Below are 15,907 nucleotides of genomic sequence, written 5' to 3'. Positions count from 1 at the left end.
TTGAGGCAATCGATTAGGCAATCGATTGCAAATTAATCATTTATCAGAACAACTTTGATTAAATCGATTGGCACATAGATTTTGTCAAAATAGCTGAAGTTCTGTAACAGGCACAATCGATTGGCAAATCGATTGACGTTTATGTCTGAGTCATTGTGATCAGCACAATCGATTGGATAATCGATTGATGAAAAAGTCTGAGTCACTGTGATCAGCACAATGGATTGACGAATCGATTGAAGCTAATGTTTAAGTTACAAAATGGATTCAGCTCAATGCCAAATCGATTATGACTGTGATTATGAAGTCGACTGAGCAATCGATTGTTTTGATCTTGTTGTTGGAACAAAACATCTATAATCGATTACTCAATCGATTCTGATAAAATCATAGTATCAGTTCTGATTGATGTATTAAAGGAATCGATTGGCAAATCGATTCATGCTTATATGATCAAAATTCAAGAAAAACAAGACATTGACAGCAATATTTAATTGACGCTATTGGTGGAATTCTCTCTACACCATCACCTCTATCACCTATCTCGTTGCGAATAATTTGGCCAATCACACCTTTCATTCTAGACACTGCAATATATCAATATATCAATAATAAATAAATAAATGGAAAAAAATAAAATAAATAAAAATACATTTCGGAACTTTCGTATTGTTTCCAAACTTTCGAAGTTTGTTTCGAAAGTTTCATTGAAGGCCAAACTTCGGAAACAATTTCAGAACTTTCCATGAATTCGAAAGTTTCGAAATTGATTACTTCATGTTTATGAACTTTACATTTAGAAACTTTCATATTGTTAGAAAGTTTCGAAGGTTTATGCATTTCGAAAGTTTCATGTTGATGGAAACTTTCGAAAGTTTCAAAATTTTTGGAAAAAATGAACTTCGAGAATTTCATGTTCATGAAAGCTTTTGAAGATTTTGAAAAATGAGTTTCGAAAGTTTCAAAGTTTCGAAGATTATCTTACTTTTGTGTTTCGAATGTTTCAAAGGTTCGAATGTTTGACAATTTATGATTCGGAAAATTCAATGTTTCGAAGAATTGAGTGAAAAAAGGAAAGGAAATTTTTTTGGGGGATTTTATAAATAACAATAAGGGTAATATGATATTTTCTATGGAGATGGGGGTTGAGAGGTATAGGTGTGGGGTGCACGGTACACATCTCCGACAAAATATTGGAGTATTTGTTGTGCTTATACTAGGTGGAGGTAATTAGCAAAGGGAACTTTTGTGACTTAAAATTGGGTTTTTGCAAGGATATTGTTTTCGAGTTCCAACTTGTGATTTTTCACTTCTATACATTTTTTATATAAGAAATATGCTGTGAGATTGACCACACTTAATTTGTTTTTTTTGTTTATAAATAAATATTAGTATTAGTATGTTAGTTAATTAATTAATTTTTTTATCGGTGTTTAATCTCTAATCTTTTCACCAATCAAGATTTAGCTCAAACCCATTGATCTCCTCAATCATGGGGTCAACTGTTAATTTCTATCGCAATCTTTGGAGTGTATATTGATTTATGAATTGTAATTTTCATGTGAAGATTAGGTTGAGGTTTGGATAAAGAATATGAACATAGAATTATATCTACCTACTGGCCTTGTCCACTTGCTTATTATATTTCATAATAAAAAATCTAGAGATTAGACAGAATCTTCCTTTCCACATACCCAATAATCAGAGATCACAAAGTTTCTTTTTTTTTTTTTCAATTAATTTAGAGATCACAGAGTTAAAATCTAACTAGTTGACAAATTGCATTACTATTAGTAATGCAATTACAATGAATAATTAAATTTATTTGTTAGTATATGTGTTTGCATCACTTTTAAGTACCTATAATGGAAGAGGAAAAATTAAGAGTTATAATTGTTAATTAAAAAATAATAATTATAATTGTGATAATATACGAAAACACATAAACTCCACGTGCAACTTACATTTCCAAATAAAATAATTGATTTATTATGTATCTAATTAAAGGTTTTCATTTGTACATTGCAGCTTCTGGTTCTCCTTTACCAGCTCCAGGTATTAATTAATTCAATTGCTTTGGATATTTTATAAGGACAAAGCTATTCAATCATGGTTTTATTAGCAATGCGACATTTCTTTTTGAATGAATATAGCAATATGACATGTTCTATTCTTTCTACTAACAAAATAACTAGTAACATTTGACATGTTAACATGTTCAATGATAACAAGTTCCTTATTTAAATAATGGTACATAAATAATTTTTTAAGCAAAAAAAGACTATGCACTACTAATAGTATAATAGTAATTATTGATGATAACTTCCACCGATCAATAACTATATAATTCATGATTTATGTTAACCTTTAAGGGTAAAATTGGTACATAAATAATTCATGATTTACCTAGAATCTAGAGCAGGTCTCCGACAATTCTTGTTAAACTTCACTATTTTCTTTTATTGTAAATATATGAATTGGAATTTTTTTTTATTTGTGCAGATTTTTCTAAACTATGTTTGGGTGATTTTGTTAGCCTATCTATTGTTGAATATAAACGGATAAAATTCCTTATTTGTGATGTAGTCAATCTATTTAGAAATGAGTATTGTTGAAGGTTATAGACTTTAAGAACTTGGTGAGGTTAGTTAATGCTATCATTTGCTAACAATTTCTTCATTTGATTGGTATTTGAGATAATTTGAAACCATGAAAGAAATTAAAAAAAATGGTCCAAAGCATGAGTCAGAGGTTAATTACGCACTTCTAACTTTTTATGTATGAGTATGAGGTTGTTTTGGTGGAGTTGTTCCCATAGCAGCTAGGAAATAATGACTTCCTTATTTTGCATTTTTTATGTTTATTTAGACTTGTTTTTCTTTAAGGACATTTGTTTTGTGAATCTACTTTATGACTCTTTTGCATGTTTTGTTCCTTTATGTGTCAAAATAAAATATGTTAATATTCTTTGAAGCAATGGATAAGTCATGGATTAAGAAGCCACACAAATCAGTTGAATATGATCAAGGGATCAAGGAATTTATTACTTTTGCCTTTCAAGATGAATTAGAAAATGGCGAAATAATATGCCCTCGTAAACATTGTGGTTTCAGAAAACTGCAGAGTAGAAGTGTAATTGATGATCACTTAAAGTGCAAACCATTTCCAAAGGGATACACCCTTTGGGTACATCATGGAGAGTCCACAAGAGAAACTAGTAGTATCTCACCTAGTAGTGTTTCAAATATAGTTCAAGACACAATTGTCATTGATGATCATATACAGAAAATGATCAATGATGCTTTTGGAGTCGAAGATCATCCAAAAGAAGTACCCATTGAATCGAATGCAGAGATTGATCGAAATGAAGATATGTTGCCAAGTGGAAGTCAGCGAAGGTATGAAGAGGCCAAAGATTACTATGAATTAAGTAGAGATGAAGAACAACCTTTGTATGAAGGGTGTGTTAAATATTCAAGACTACATTTTTTGGTAAAGTTGTATCACATCAAATGTTTATGTGGAATGACTGATAAAGCCATGAAAATAATTTTAGTTATTAAAAGATGCATATGAATTTACAAATATAGCAAATTCATTCTATGAAGCCAAGAAAACAATCACCAAGTTTGGTTTAAATTATGAAAAGATCCCTGTTTGTCCGAATAATTGTATGCTTTATTGGGGTAATAAGAAAGATGAAGAGAGGGAGACCTACAAAATTTGTAACACTTCCAAATGGAAATCAAAAGCAAAAGTTGGTGCAATTGGAGTGTCTGGTGATGAAAATAATCGAAAGAAAGTTCTTGTAGAAGTTCTTCGTTATTTTTCATTAAAACCACAGTTAGAAATATTATTTTTGTCCTCAAAATCGGTGGAGGATATGAGATGGCATGCAATCGATAGTAAGAATGATCGAATGTTGAGGCATCCTAGAGATCTTAAGCTTGGAAACATTTTGACTTGACGCACACTTGGTTTGCATCTGACCTGCAAAATATGCGTCTTGCATTGGCTATTGATGATTTTAATCCTTTTGGTATGATGAGTACAAATTATAGTATTTGGTCAGTTATTCTTATTTCACACAACACTCCTCTATGGGTGTGCATGAAAGATATATCTTTTATAATGTCAATGATAATTTCCGGTAAAAAATACCAAGAAATGATATTGATGTCTACTTATAATCTCTAGTCAAATAATTAAAGGAGTTATGGGCAACATGTGTTGATACATACAATTGTTTAAAAAAAGAGATGTTCACATTACATGCAACTTTGATGTGGACAATTAGTGATTTTTCGGGGTTGGGTACACTTTTTAGGTGGAACACTTACATCGGACTTCCTTGCCTATCGTGTAACATTGACTCTACTCCTCATCATCTTCCTCATAGAAAAAAATGGTGTTTTATGGTTCATCGTTGTTTTCTTGATCGGAGACATAGATTTAGATTGAACAAGGTCCGCTTTGATGGTCAACAAGATATGCGTGGTCCACTTAAAATGTTATTAGGCTTCAAATTCTTGAACAGGTTCAAAATATTGATGTCACATTTGATAAAAAGCTAGAGAAAGAAAGGTCGGGAAAAAGATCACGTGGTGGACGACCTACACAAGGTGTCAATCAAGAATGGAAAAAGAAATTCAGATTCTTTGAACTTCCATATTGGAAGGATAATCTTCTGCACATAGTCTTGACAACTGTCGCAATTTTTTAGAAACAAATAAATTTGAGTTGATTAGCGACGGTTCTAACCGTCGCAAACTATATGTAGAGGCGGTTAGGAACCATCGCAAATGTTGTCGACGGTTTGAACGACGATTTTTGAACCGTCGCAAACTGACCTCGCGACGTACGTATCTGCGACAATTACAGAACCGTCGTAATCATCCATTTGAGGCGGTTATAACCGCCGTAGGTGTCCCTTGCAACCGCCGTAAACCAATTTTTTTTTCTTGTAGTGAAATTTTTTATCATGTATTTAGAATATGATAATAAATTCATACATTTTAATTAAATCAGAGAAAATCAATTAAAACATCGTAGGTATATCACTGAAATGACTTGTAATTATATAAAACTAGTGTGTTTTCAGTGCTAAACATAGAATATATTAACGTCAAAATAACTTTATCCAAATTATTTAAAAAAAATCAATTAAAGTCATTCGATTCATGTAGTATGTATTGTAAGTGAATATTGTTAAGTATGTGTTAGGTTATTGCGTAAATAAATATAATTTTGACAAAATGGATTTTTTTTAATAAAGTTAACTTATGCACCATTTTTGTGGTAATATTGTAGTATAGTCATTAATATTATATTTTTATTTTACACATATAATATAGTCATTATTTATGTACCATTGATTACATATTGTAGTATTTGTAATTTTATATTATAAGTGAGGGGATACATATTATTAAGAAAAAGAATTGAAGCGAACTATAATTTTATTTGAAAACTTAATTTATGATTACAATAAAAAAATGTAAATAACAAATATTCAAAAAAATTCTAATGGTAAATAATTTCATACTTTCATAAATTAATATCAATTCACACAATTTTCATGTGAATTTTAAAGACATGATATAAATTGTGAGAATTCTTTTTAAAAAATTTAAATAAGATACTATTTCATGCTTTGAATTCATTTTTATCACAAAATTCCCTCCACCGAAGTCCATATTTTATCCTATTACGTTGATTGTTTTCAACTGATTTTTTAGCGACAAATATTTGTCACGTATATGATTTTTATAATAAATTGAATTGAGTATTTTCTAATGATTCTTATTTTTGATTAGAAGATATAAAAAATACAAATTTAATTGATTAATTAATGATAAACAATTTTTCTATGTATGAATCGTACACTTTAATTACTTTTTTAAGTAATTCATTTGCAGTAAAACAACCTAAAAAATGATATGTAAAGAAATTATAGTTCGGGTATTATATGGTTTTATTTTTACGACGACAAAATAAAAATAAAAATAAAAATATTAATTTTAACCAATTCTTTAGTTAGAAATATTTATCCATGTTTATAATAATATGAAAAAATATTAAATTTAATAAATTGATCAATGACAAATATTTATCTTATTTTATTTAGAAAATGTAAAAAAAAAAAAAACACTAAGTTTAACTAATTATTTAATAATAAAATAATTATCTCGTGTTTGAATTATATACTCCAAATGCTTGTTTAGTGATTCATTTTCACCTAAAACAACGTGAAAAAAAATCAAAGTATGACAAAATTATAATTAATGTATTATTATTGTTCTCATTTTATACCGACAATCTTAAAAAAAAAATACAAACTTAACTAATTCTTTAGTAACAAATATTTATACCCTTTTATGGTGTTTATAATAAACTAAAATCACTATATAATAATTATTCTCATTTTTATATAGAACATGTAGAAAACAATAAAATTAATTAATTAATTAATTAGTGATAAATTTTGCCTTGTATATGAATTGAATGCTCCTGCCGTTTCTTTAGTGATTCATTTAAAAAAATCGTAAAAAATGAAAATGTGTAAAAATTATAGTCAAGAACAAACTATAATTGTCTAAATAAACAATCTATAAGGTAGTGTCCAATTAAGTAAAAGATGGCAAAATTATGAGAAAAATAAGTTAAAAACTACAATAAAAATCATACTTTTTGATCCACAAATTCTATTTCAATTGCAAAAGGAATCATCAGTTCAATCAATCTTCAAACACATAATATTAATAATATTAATGTAAGAAAAAAGTTGTATCTCATGGTTATGGTTAGTGTGATTATTTAGAGACCTAATAAAATATTACCAACGTTGCTCATTTGAATGCATATTTTTTATGAGATTTAAATACATGTTTAACATCTCAATGCAAACAAAACTATATCCATAAACTAAATTATAAACATCATAAATGTTCATTAGGTTTGAAGCAAATAACATTGAAATAATGCATTCATGTATTTATAAATATAAATCATAAGTACTTATCTCTTATCTATATATCCATCTTTGCATTTTAAGAAATAAAATTATATGTACTATATAACAAAGTGATAAGAACAACATCAAATAAATGTATAGTCACAAGAGAACCATATAATAGATCTTTATCGTGCTTCAACTTCAATTTTTGTTGCTGGATGTCATTCTTATACTTCTATCTTTGAATTAATCTAATATAATTAGAAAAAGTAAAACAAATCCATAAAATGAAGTCAAAAGCAAATAATATTTGGATCTAGAACAATAGACACATATCATCAGTTGCAAACAAAATAGTTCAATAGAATAAAGGCAAGAAAATTTGCATACAAAATGAGATAGAGATTCAACAACAACAAAAGTGAGATGGAGAGAAGGATCACAATATGAAATGCAGATTTTCTATTTCGACTTTTGTGGAGTAATTTTTTTTTTGAAGAAAACATTTTTATAGGCCAATTATATTTAATTGAAGGGAGATATTTGTGGAATGGAATTTGTTACCTTTTGTGAATTTATTAAGGACATTTTTCATCAGTAAAAAAAAAATTAAACACTTTTTTCAAAAAATTATTGTGCAGGAATATTTGTATTAGATATTTATTTTTGTAAGGAGGTATAGAATAATAAAAATGACAATAATATGCTGAACTTTCCTGATTTGTTTGATGCCTCTTTAGTATTTTAGTTTTTGGTGATATAATTTTTCTTTAAGTGGACCTAGTTAATTTGAAAAACAAACTTTTTTAATACTAAGTTAATGTTTATTATTAGAGAAGCATTAAATATTTTATTTCCCTAAAACTTGCCATGTGTACTATTGTCTTGATGCTAAACAATTGTTTATATTGTAGATGTGGATTGTAGACGTAGATATATAGTTTACACCACTTGTAGATGTATCAAGTAAGTTAAAATTACAACTTTAGTAAATATCCAGATCTAAGGTACTATCCTCTGATACATCAAAATTATACATCATATTACACCAAAATAAAATCTAAACACTAAAATACTTTAACTTTGCCTTTAATTGGAAGCATGTTGGAAATAGCGAGTTTTTACCTTTCGTGGAAATCGAACCCGATACCTGAGGGATAAGTACCACCATCCATTCATTTCCACTACTCAATTGGTAGTTGGAATGAATGGAGGATGGTACTATTTCTAACAATGAAAAAGGGGGCGAGAAGGTCGTGATTAAGGGTTGTTACAATGAAAACATAATTTGAATCCTCTTTTCCTTAAAGTATGTAATTAATATGTGATGTTGGAATCAAGTTGGTTTTACACTTAGATATTTGATGTTAACAAAAGTATTTGATGATCATAATATATTTGACTTCATAGAGTATGAAAGAAGATTCATGTTTTTCAAGAAAATCTATAAAAAAATTTTATTCAAATTTATAATTGAAGAAAAACTTTGACCAAGTTGAAAAAAAGATATTAATTATTTACAAGAAGATTTGAGCAAGATTTATCTATGTCCTTGAAACCACATGATAAATCCCATGCCGTCATGATTTGCTTCAACCCTGCCTGACAATTCGTCTTTTCGAAGATCTTTTCCACTTCTTGAATCCCCTGATCAACATTTTTTGAGTTCTCATCACCCTTGAACTTTGGAGGATGGTAATGACGAAAATCTTTCAATCCTCTTGACTAAGTAGCACAGATCTCTCTTTCCAGCTTCTCTAGATCCCTTAGAGTCTTTGTAGTTGTCTGTGCAACAACAGAAACATCCATGTTATTCGTAGCTTCAACCATTTGATCATCCCCACTGACGTTCATTCTTGCAGCGCCGTTCTTTCTTGGAGGCATTGTTTCCTCGAATCCAACATCAAGAAGAAATCTTAACACCACTTCAAATAATTCCAAAACTAACTTCCGACTATACCAACACAATGAAACTACATCGAACCCAACAACTCAGACAACTTAACCCCACGTATGATCAGATAACGACTCCCAACCTACAGGTTGACCTACAATCTATAACCAAAAGCTCCACAACCCCAAAGAAATCCAAACCAAAGCTCTGATGCCACTATTTTAACACCCCGAATTTTAACAGCGCGAGTGTATTTTTTTTTCAAAACAAATTCATAAAAACAAAGAAATAAAGAAGAAAATACTTTTGATTAAAATTTAAGTCGTAACATAACGACAAAGTCAACAAATATTTAGAAGCAGCGGAATAGTTTTTGAAATCAAAATCCAACGTATTCAAACATCAAAATACACCGAGGCTATGAGGTCTATCAAACATAGCTCATACCCCTAGGGTATTCTTGGCAGACACTTGTACAAAAGCACTGCCCCAAGAATTTTAACTTCCCACATCACATCAAAAAGTGGTACATGGAACCCATCAAAATAAAGTGTCAAGCTAACAATATTGGTATAGGTACAGTTTCCAAATTAAAATAAACACAACCAAAAAAGAAAGACATCTAGTCCCTATACGTCAACCTAATCTGATCATTCTACAAAAAACTATACATCCCAGATGATCTTCATGCTCCCCGCAAGATCCTCCTAACACAGCTCTAGTCTGGTGTGTCCAACTACCTTCCCAGCTACAGGGTAACAACCGGTAGGATGTTCCTGGTTCTCATTTGAGGGCAAAGCCTAGATTTCCACAATAGTTGTAAAGGGTCACCAACCGAAATTAACAATTAACACATAACATTTAAGTTTTTAAATGCACATAATAACCTTTCAACTTAGCATTCACCTTAAAAGGGTTTCCATATGCCAAACATGCATAAACAAGGTTGAAAAATGAAGTTTTTTACAAAACTGCACTGTTGTATTCAAATACAACATCTCTGTATTCGAATACAAGGCTATTTCAACAGTTAGCAGCAACAACAACGTATTTGTATTCGAATACAACCTTCTGTATTCGACTACACATAAGTCAGCAACAAAAACAACAAGTCTGTATTCGAATACAACCTTCTGTATTCGAATACACATCAGACATCAGCAGAAAAACAATAAAATTCAGTAAAATTCAGTTTTTAAAAGGGTTTTGAAATCAATCAACACTTACACACAAATCCAAACAATCACACTTAGCAATTATAGCACAATCACCACGACAACTTGAGTTTCGAAAAGGTTTTGCAATCTATCACACTTACACACAATTCCACAACATCCACACTTGGCAATTATAACACAATCACCATGACAACTTGAGTCCAAACACTCAATCATAATCTTGAATCAAACACGACTCGTGTGCCAAGCACCCTAATGCAATGCGTATATGCCAAAATGCATGGACTCGGAATTCCAAACCAAAACCCTCCTCGAAGGGTCGTAAATCATAATTGTACCGCCTATCACAGGCTGAAGTACTAAATTACCGAGGTGCCACCTATCATGAGTCAGCACGATTTACTAAAAACGTAAATCGTAAACGTACCGCCTATCACAAGCCGAAGTACTATTTACCGAGGTGCCACCTATCACGGGTCAGTACGATTTACCAAAAATGTGTAGTCGACGTAGACCTTACACGACACGATGCAACAATCACATGGAATCATCTTGTGGCCTATCCGGTCACCACTATCACCATGACCCATCTGGTCGCCATGTACTATGAAATACATGAGCATACTCTGACTCTATCCAAATTGGTCACCCTTAAATTTTCTTTTGAATTAATCGTCACTTAAAAGTTACAACAAATTAAAGCAGAGATTTTCAAGTAGCAGACAAGATAATTAATTATTTACTAGAAGGTACAACACGTGACTAAACCAAAATGAATTAGGTATTACATAAACCACTTTAAAGGTTATACATCATTCTAAGAATTGATTTGTAGACTTAAATTATAATAAAATGTATCACTAATCATTTAGCACCAAAAAGATTATTGAGAACTCAAAGTTTTTCCTTAAATTAATTTTCAATAAGTCACGTCTAAATGAAAACAACTAAAATAAATCACATTTCTAAATACAATAAAAATAAAATAAATCACGTGTATTTTTAAAATCCGTCATATTTCTAAAATTTCACTCGTACCTTAATTATCAAAAACACATTCGAATAATTAATCAATATAAAATTATTATTTCAACTTATATTTTGAAAGAAAATTTAAACTACATATATAGATAGATAGGAGATTTTCCAATTAATTAACACTTTCAAAATAGTTTCAATTTATTTTCTTATTTTCTCAAAATTTATAAAAAAACAAAATTGTATATTGATATATATTAAAGTAGCACACATGACACAAAGCATAAGACATATTTGAGTATGATAATAAATTACATCAATTCACAAATCTACAAAATAAGAGTCTCCTCTCACACTAACTACTCAACATGTCTATAGATACATCATCAGTTTCTATCAAGGCACAAAATTAGTCTAAAGCATAACACACCATCAATTTTACAAACAACATGTCGCCTTCTTATGTTAAACTCAAATATACATTTCTACAATGATAACACAACAACCACAATTCTATTTAAACAAAAAAAATATTCTACTCATAGAATACAATGAGTATAGAATTCAAAATTTAGATAACTTTTCAAAACGAGTTTCACCATTGAGATTGTTCTTTTAAAAACTTTGTTTTTTTTTCTTGTGTTTTTCTTCTCTTTCTCAATTAGTAGACATTTTATTATTTGACATTTTTTTTTTCTATTAGTACCATTATAAATCACTAATGAGTTCTTAAAATCTAAAACTCTAACATCAAGTTAAACTCTAACGAGTTCATAATATTAGAATGAGAAAATCAATCATTTCAAAAAATATTCCAACACCCTCACAATTCAATATTCACTCCATCACCTCTAAACCAACATTACAACAACCCTTTTATTTTAAAAAATAAAATCGGTTTAAATTTTCAGCTATTTTAAATATTAAATAAGATCAGTAGTATAAAATTATTCTTATTTTATAAATCAACAAAACTCCAACTCAATTTAATTCTTTAAAATAAATCAACAATGATTCAAGCATAAAATATTTCCTTTTATAAAATAAATCAACTTTAACTCATTCACGATTTGTTATCTAAAAAGTCTAACTTTAAAATTCAACCAACCTTGAATATTCAAGAATTACTATTGCTAATAATATGAATTTCATACTATTTAAAATCATGACAAACATTCTAAATTGTTTTTCAAAAACAATATCAAAACTCTAATAATCTAGATACAACCATCAACACTAAAGTTAACATTCACAATTTAAAATCGATTTTTTTTTTTCACACAAGCCAACATAAAATCAAAATAAGAATTTTTTAGTCAAAATTAAAACTTTAAACACAAGAGACATATTTCCTATCTAACTCAAAATTTATAACGAAACATCATTTTATCTCTAAATTGAGTTTCAACAAAAATAATAACAATTTGTACCTAGTAAAAGTCAATATTTGAAGTTTTAAACATATAGTTGATATGAAAATCAATGTTTCAATTAATTAGTTATTAGATCAAACACTTTAAACATATTCATATCAAGACTAAATATTTTAAATTGATTAAGGTGAAAATGGAACTTTAAAACAACTAACAGGTGAGGTCTTACATTTGATAACTAAGACTGCATGAATGAGGTTAATAACTTCAAACATATTGCTGGTCAATCAAAATTATTATTTCCAACCATTCACATAAAACAAGAGTGCAAAAATTATAGTTCGGTAGACAAAGCAACAAGCAACAAGCAACAAGATCATTCAACAAGTAACTAACACAATCTTGTCAACAATTAAAATTAACTCAAATCTTAGCAATTAACAAGTTCATACTTACTCAATCATTCAACTAGTAATAACTTTACATCAACCCGAAACTACTTAATATTATCATAATTGTTTAGTCTCATGAATGTGACTATCATAAAATTCACACCTAATGTTTTACATGTCAAATTGAACACGACTCAATAATCTCCTTCGTTCCCTTGATAATTTTCTTCTCCTAAAGTTTTGGATCATTAACTAACTTACAATCTTAAGTCCAACCTCCATATCACAACCCCTACAAGACCCACTAAGTTTCAACCACGCTTCCGTCGCGCCACTCTGATTAAATCGATTAAGAACAAAATTTGTGTTCTTGTGCAATATTCACACAATGTTTAGGTGAAGAAATATTTCGATCAAGGTTGAGTTGGTGCATAAATTCACACACCATCTCTTGAGGATTTTCGAGACACATGACCAACACTAACAAGACTAAAAACTAAGCCACTAACTTGTAGTCCAATCTAGATCAAACTTGTAAGACCCATAATTTTAAAGTACCCTTTATGTATTTTTGGTGTATTTTGGATTTTGGCTCGGAGACTTTTTAGCCAAGGTTAATAATATTTTGGAGTTTTTATAATCAAAAAGATATTTTGATGCCGATTAGAATTTCTCGTCGATAAATAAATTGAATTAAGTGCGGTGAATCCTTTACGGAGAATCTAATGCGTTACGGGTGAAACGGTAATTTAACAAATATCTAGATATTTTGAGATATTTGTTAAGTTATATTTATTATATATATATGTTTGCTTGGAGGGAAAAAGAAAGGAAAACTAGAAGGAAGGAAAAGGAAAAGAAAATAGTATAAAAGGGAAAGAAGGAAAAAGGAAGAAAGGAAAAACAAAGGAAAGAAAAAGAAAGGGAAGAAAATCGAAAATTTCCATCTTCTTCCTCTGAACCGCGAACGGATTTCCCTCCTTCTCCCATTTTCAATTTCGTTGCTTTCTTTTCTTCAAAACTAGTAACCCAAGGTTGGGTGAGTGTTAGAACAAAGGTTTCGCAACTCCACTCTTCTTCTTTGATCCGAAAACGAAGAAAAACGGTATTTGAAATTCAAACACAAACCCCTCAGTTTCTTCTGAATCCAAGCTTCATTTTGCGAAGAGTTAGAAGGGAAAGTTGCTCACCACCACGCCACGGTGCTAGGGGACCAATTTGGAGGCGACGTTGTGAGCAAAGATTTAACCGGCTTTACTCGCGGTACCGGAAAACCACGTTGAAGCTAACGTTAAGGTAAGGGCTCCTTCCAAACTTCTAGTTTGCATTAGGGACTTATCTATGGTTGTGTGGGAAAGAATTTGTTAGGGTTTAATGTATCGATTTGGGGAAAAACGAATCCAATGCGTTACGGGTAAAACCTTAGAGTTAGGTTTTGTTTATATTGATGAATGTATCGTGGTAAATGAATTTGAAGTCATTGTGTATGACTATGAGTAAATGAAGTCTGATGCATTTGGGTGTCACGTTGTGTTGAATTGTGTTCGTTGTATTTGGCGTGTCCATACTTGATGTTTGTTAATTGGTGTGTTTGTTGTGAATTATGGTTTGAATGTGAGAGTATGTTTGAGTTTGTTTCTGTGGAATTTGAAAACCATTAGAGTTAAACGAGTATTAAAAATGGGGAATCTTTTAATACCTCGGTTTACTTAATGTGCGTTTGAGGAAAATGTTTAAATTAACTGGACGTTAAGAATGGGGAATCTCTTAATGTCTCGGTTACTTAACTATCGTTTTTGAAAATCGTTTCAGTAAATGAGAATTAAGAATGGGGAATCTCTTAATGTCTTGTTTACTGAATGTTTTGTGTGAAAATCGTTTAAATCAAAAGTATATTAAGAATGGGGAATCTCTTAATATGTCTGTTTGCTTAACGTTTTGTTTTGAAAATCATTAAGATAAATCGGTATTAAGAATGGGGAATCTCTTAATGACTTATTTATTTAATGTTGTTTTGAAAATCGTTTAAGTTAACTGGGCGTTAAGAATGGGGAATCTCTTAATGTCTTGGTTACTTAATGGTTGCTGTGAAAGTCGTTTAAGTTAAATGGGTATTAAAAATGGGGAATCTTTTAATATCTGCATTTGCTTAACGATTGTTGTGGATGGAGTCTGTGTATGCTCATGCATTTCATTTGGTAAATTGTGTTGACCCGTGATAGGTGACACCTTGGTAAACTGTACTGACCCGTGATAGGTGGTACGTTTACGATTTACATTTTTGGTAAATTGTGCTGACACGTGATAGGTGGCACCTCGGTAAACAGTACTGGTCTGCGATAGGCGGTACGTTTTCGATTTACGCTTTTTCTTTTAGTAAATCGTGTTGACCCGTGATAGGTGACACCTCGGTAAACTGTACTGACCCGTGATAGGTGGTACGTTTATGATTTACGCATTTTAGTAAATCGTGCTGACCCGTGATAGGTGGCACCTCGGTAATTGGTACTTTGGCCTGCGATAGGTGGTACAATTATGATTTACGGCCCTTCGAGGAGGGTTTTGGTTTGGAATTCCGAGTCCATGCATTTTGGCATATACGCATTGCATTAGGGTGCTTGGCACGCGAGTCGTATTTGATTTGAGTTTATGATTGAGTGATTTGAATTTTGATTTATCGTGGTAATTACGTTGAAGGTGCTAAGTGTTATGTGTTGGTTATTGGGTGTAAGTATGATGGTTATCGAGATCCCATTTGCCGTGGTAATCGCGTAGGAATTGCTAAGTGTTAGGTTGTGGATTTGATTAGGAATGACTTGAGTTAATTCATGAATTTTTGGAAAAATGATCAGGGAAATCGATTTCCCAATCGATTGGATGGGTAAACAGGGACTTGGCCAAATGGACAAAATCGATTAGCCAATCGATTCTGTAATCAGTTTTCGAAAATCATTTACCAAATCGATTGGGAAATCAGGGACTCATCCATATTCGACCAAATCGATTTGGAAATCGATTGGCTTAAAACCTGGGGGCTCAGTACTCACTCAATCGATTGCCAAATCGATTGATTTAGCCCAGGATTCTGTTTTCATTGAAAACCTTCACCCAATCGATTTCCCCAATCGATTGGATGG

At 30.6% G+C, this 15,907-nt stretch overlaps 1 protein-coding gene across 1 annotated transcript; it reads left to right on the top strand.

Annotated features, from left to right (window-relative positions):
• Positions 1–1,138: 1,138 nt before the first annotated feature.
• LOC105853055 (uncharacterized) lies at positions 1,139–3,967 on the top strand. Its single transcript, XM_012720078.1, has 4 exons — positions 1,139–1,226; positions 2,029–2,055; positions 2,975–3,492; positions 3,557–3,967. The coding sequence occupies exons 1-4, from the start codon at positions 1,139–1,141 to the stop codon at positions 3,965–3,967; spliced, it is 1,044 nt and encodes a 347-aa protein (XP_012575532.1).
• The last annotated feature ends 11,940 nt before the right edge of the window (positions 3,968–15,907 follow it).

The sequence above is a fragment of the Cicer arietinum genome, chromosome 3 (genome assembly GCF_000331145.2).
Source record: "Cicer arietinum cultivar CDC Frontier isolate Library 1 chromosome 3, Cicar.CDCFrontier_v2.0, whole genome shotgun sequence".
Classification (NCBI taxonomy): Eukaryota; Viridiplantae; Streptophyta; class Magnoliopsida; order Fabales; family Fabaceae; genus Cicer; species Cicer arietinum.
Note: the sequence above shows the minus strand (reverse complement) of the source record. Positions and strands in the feature narration are given on the sequence as shown.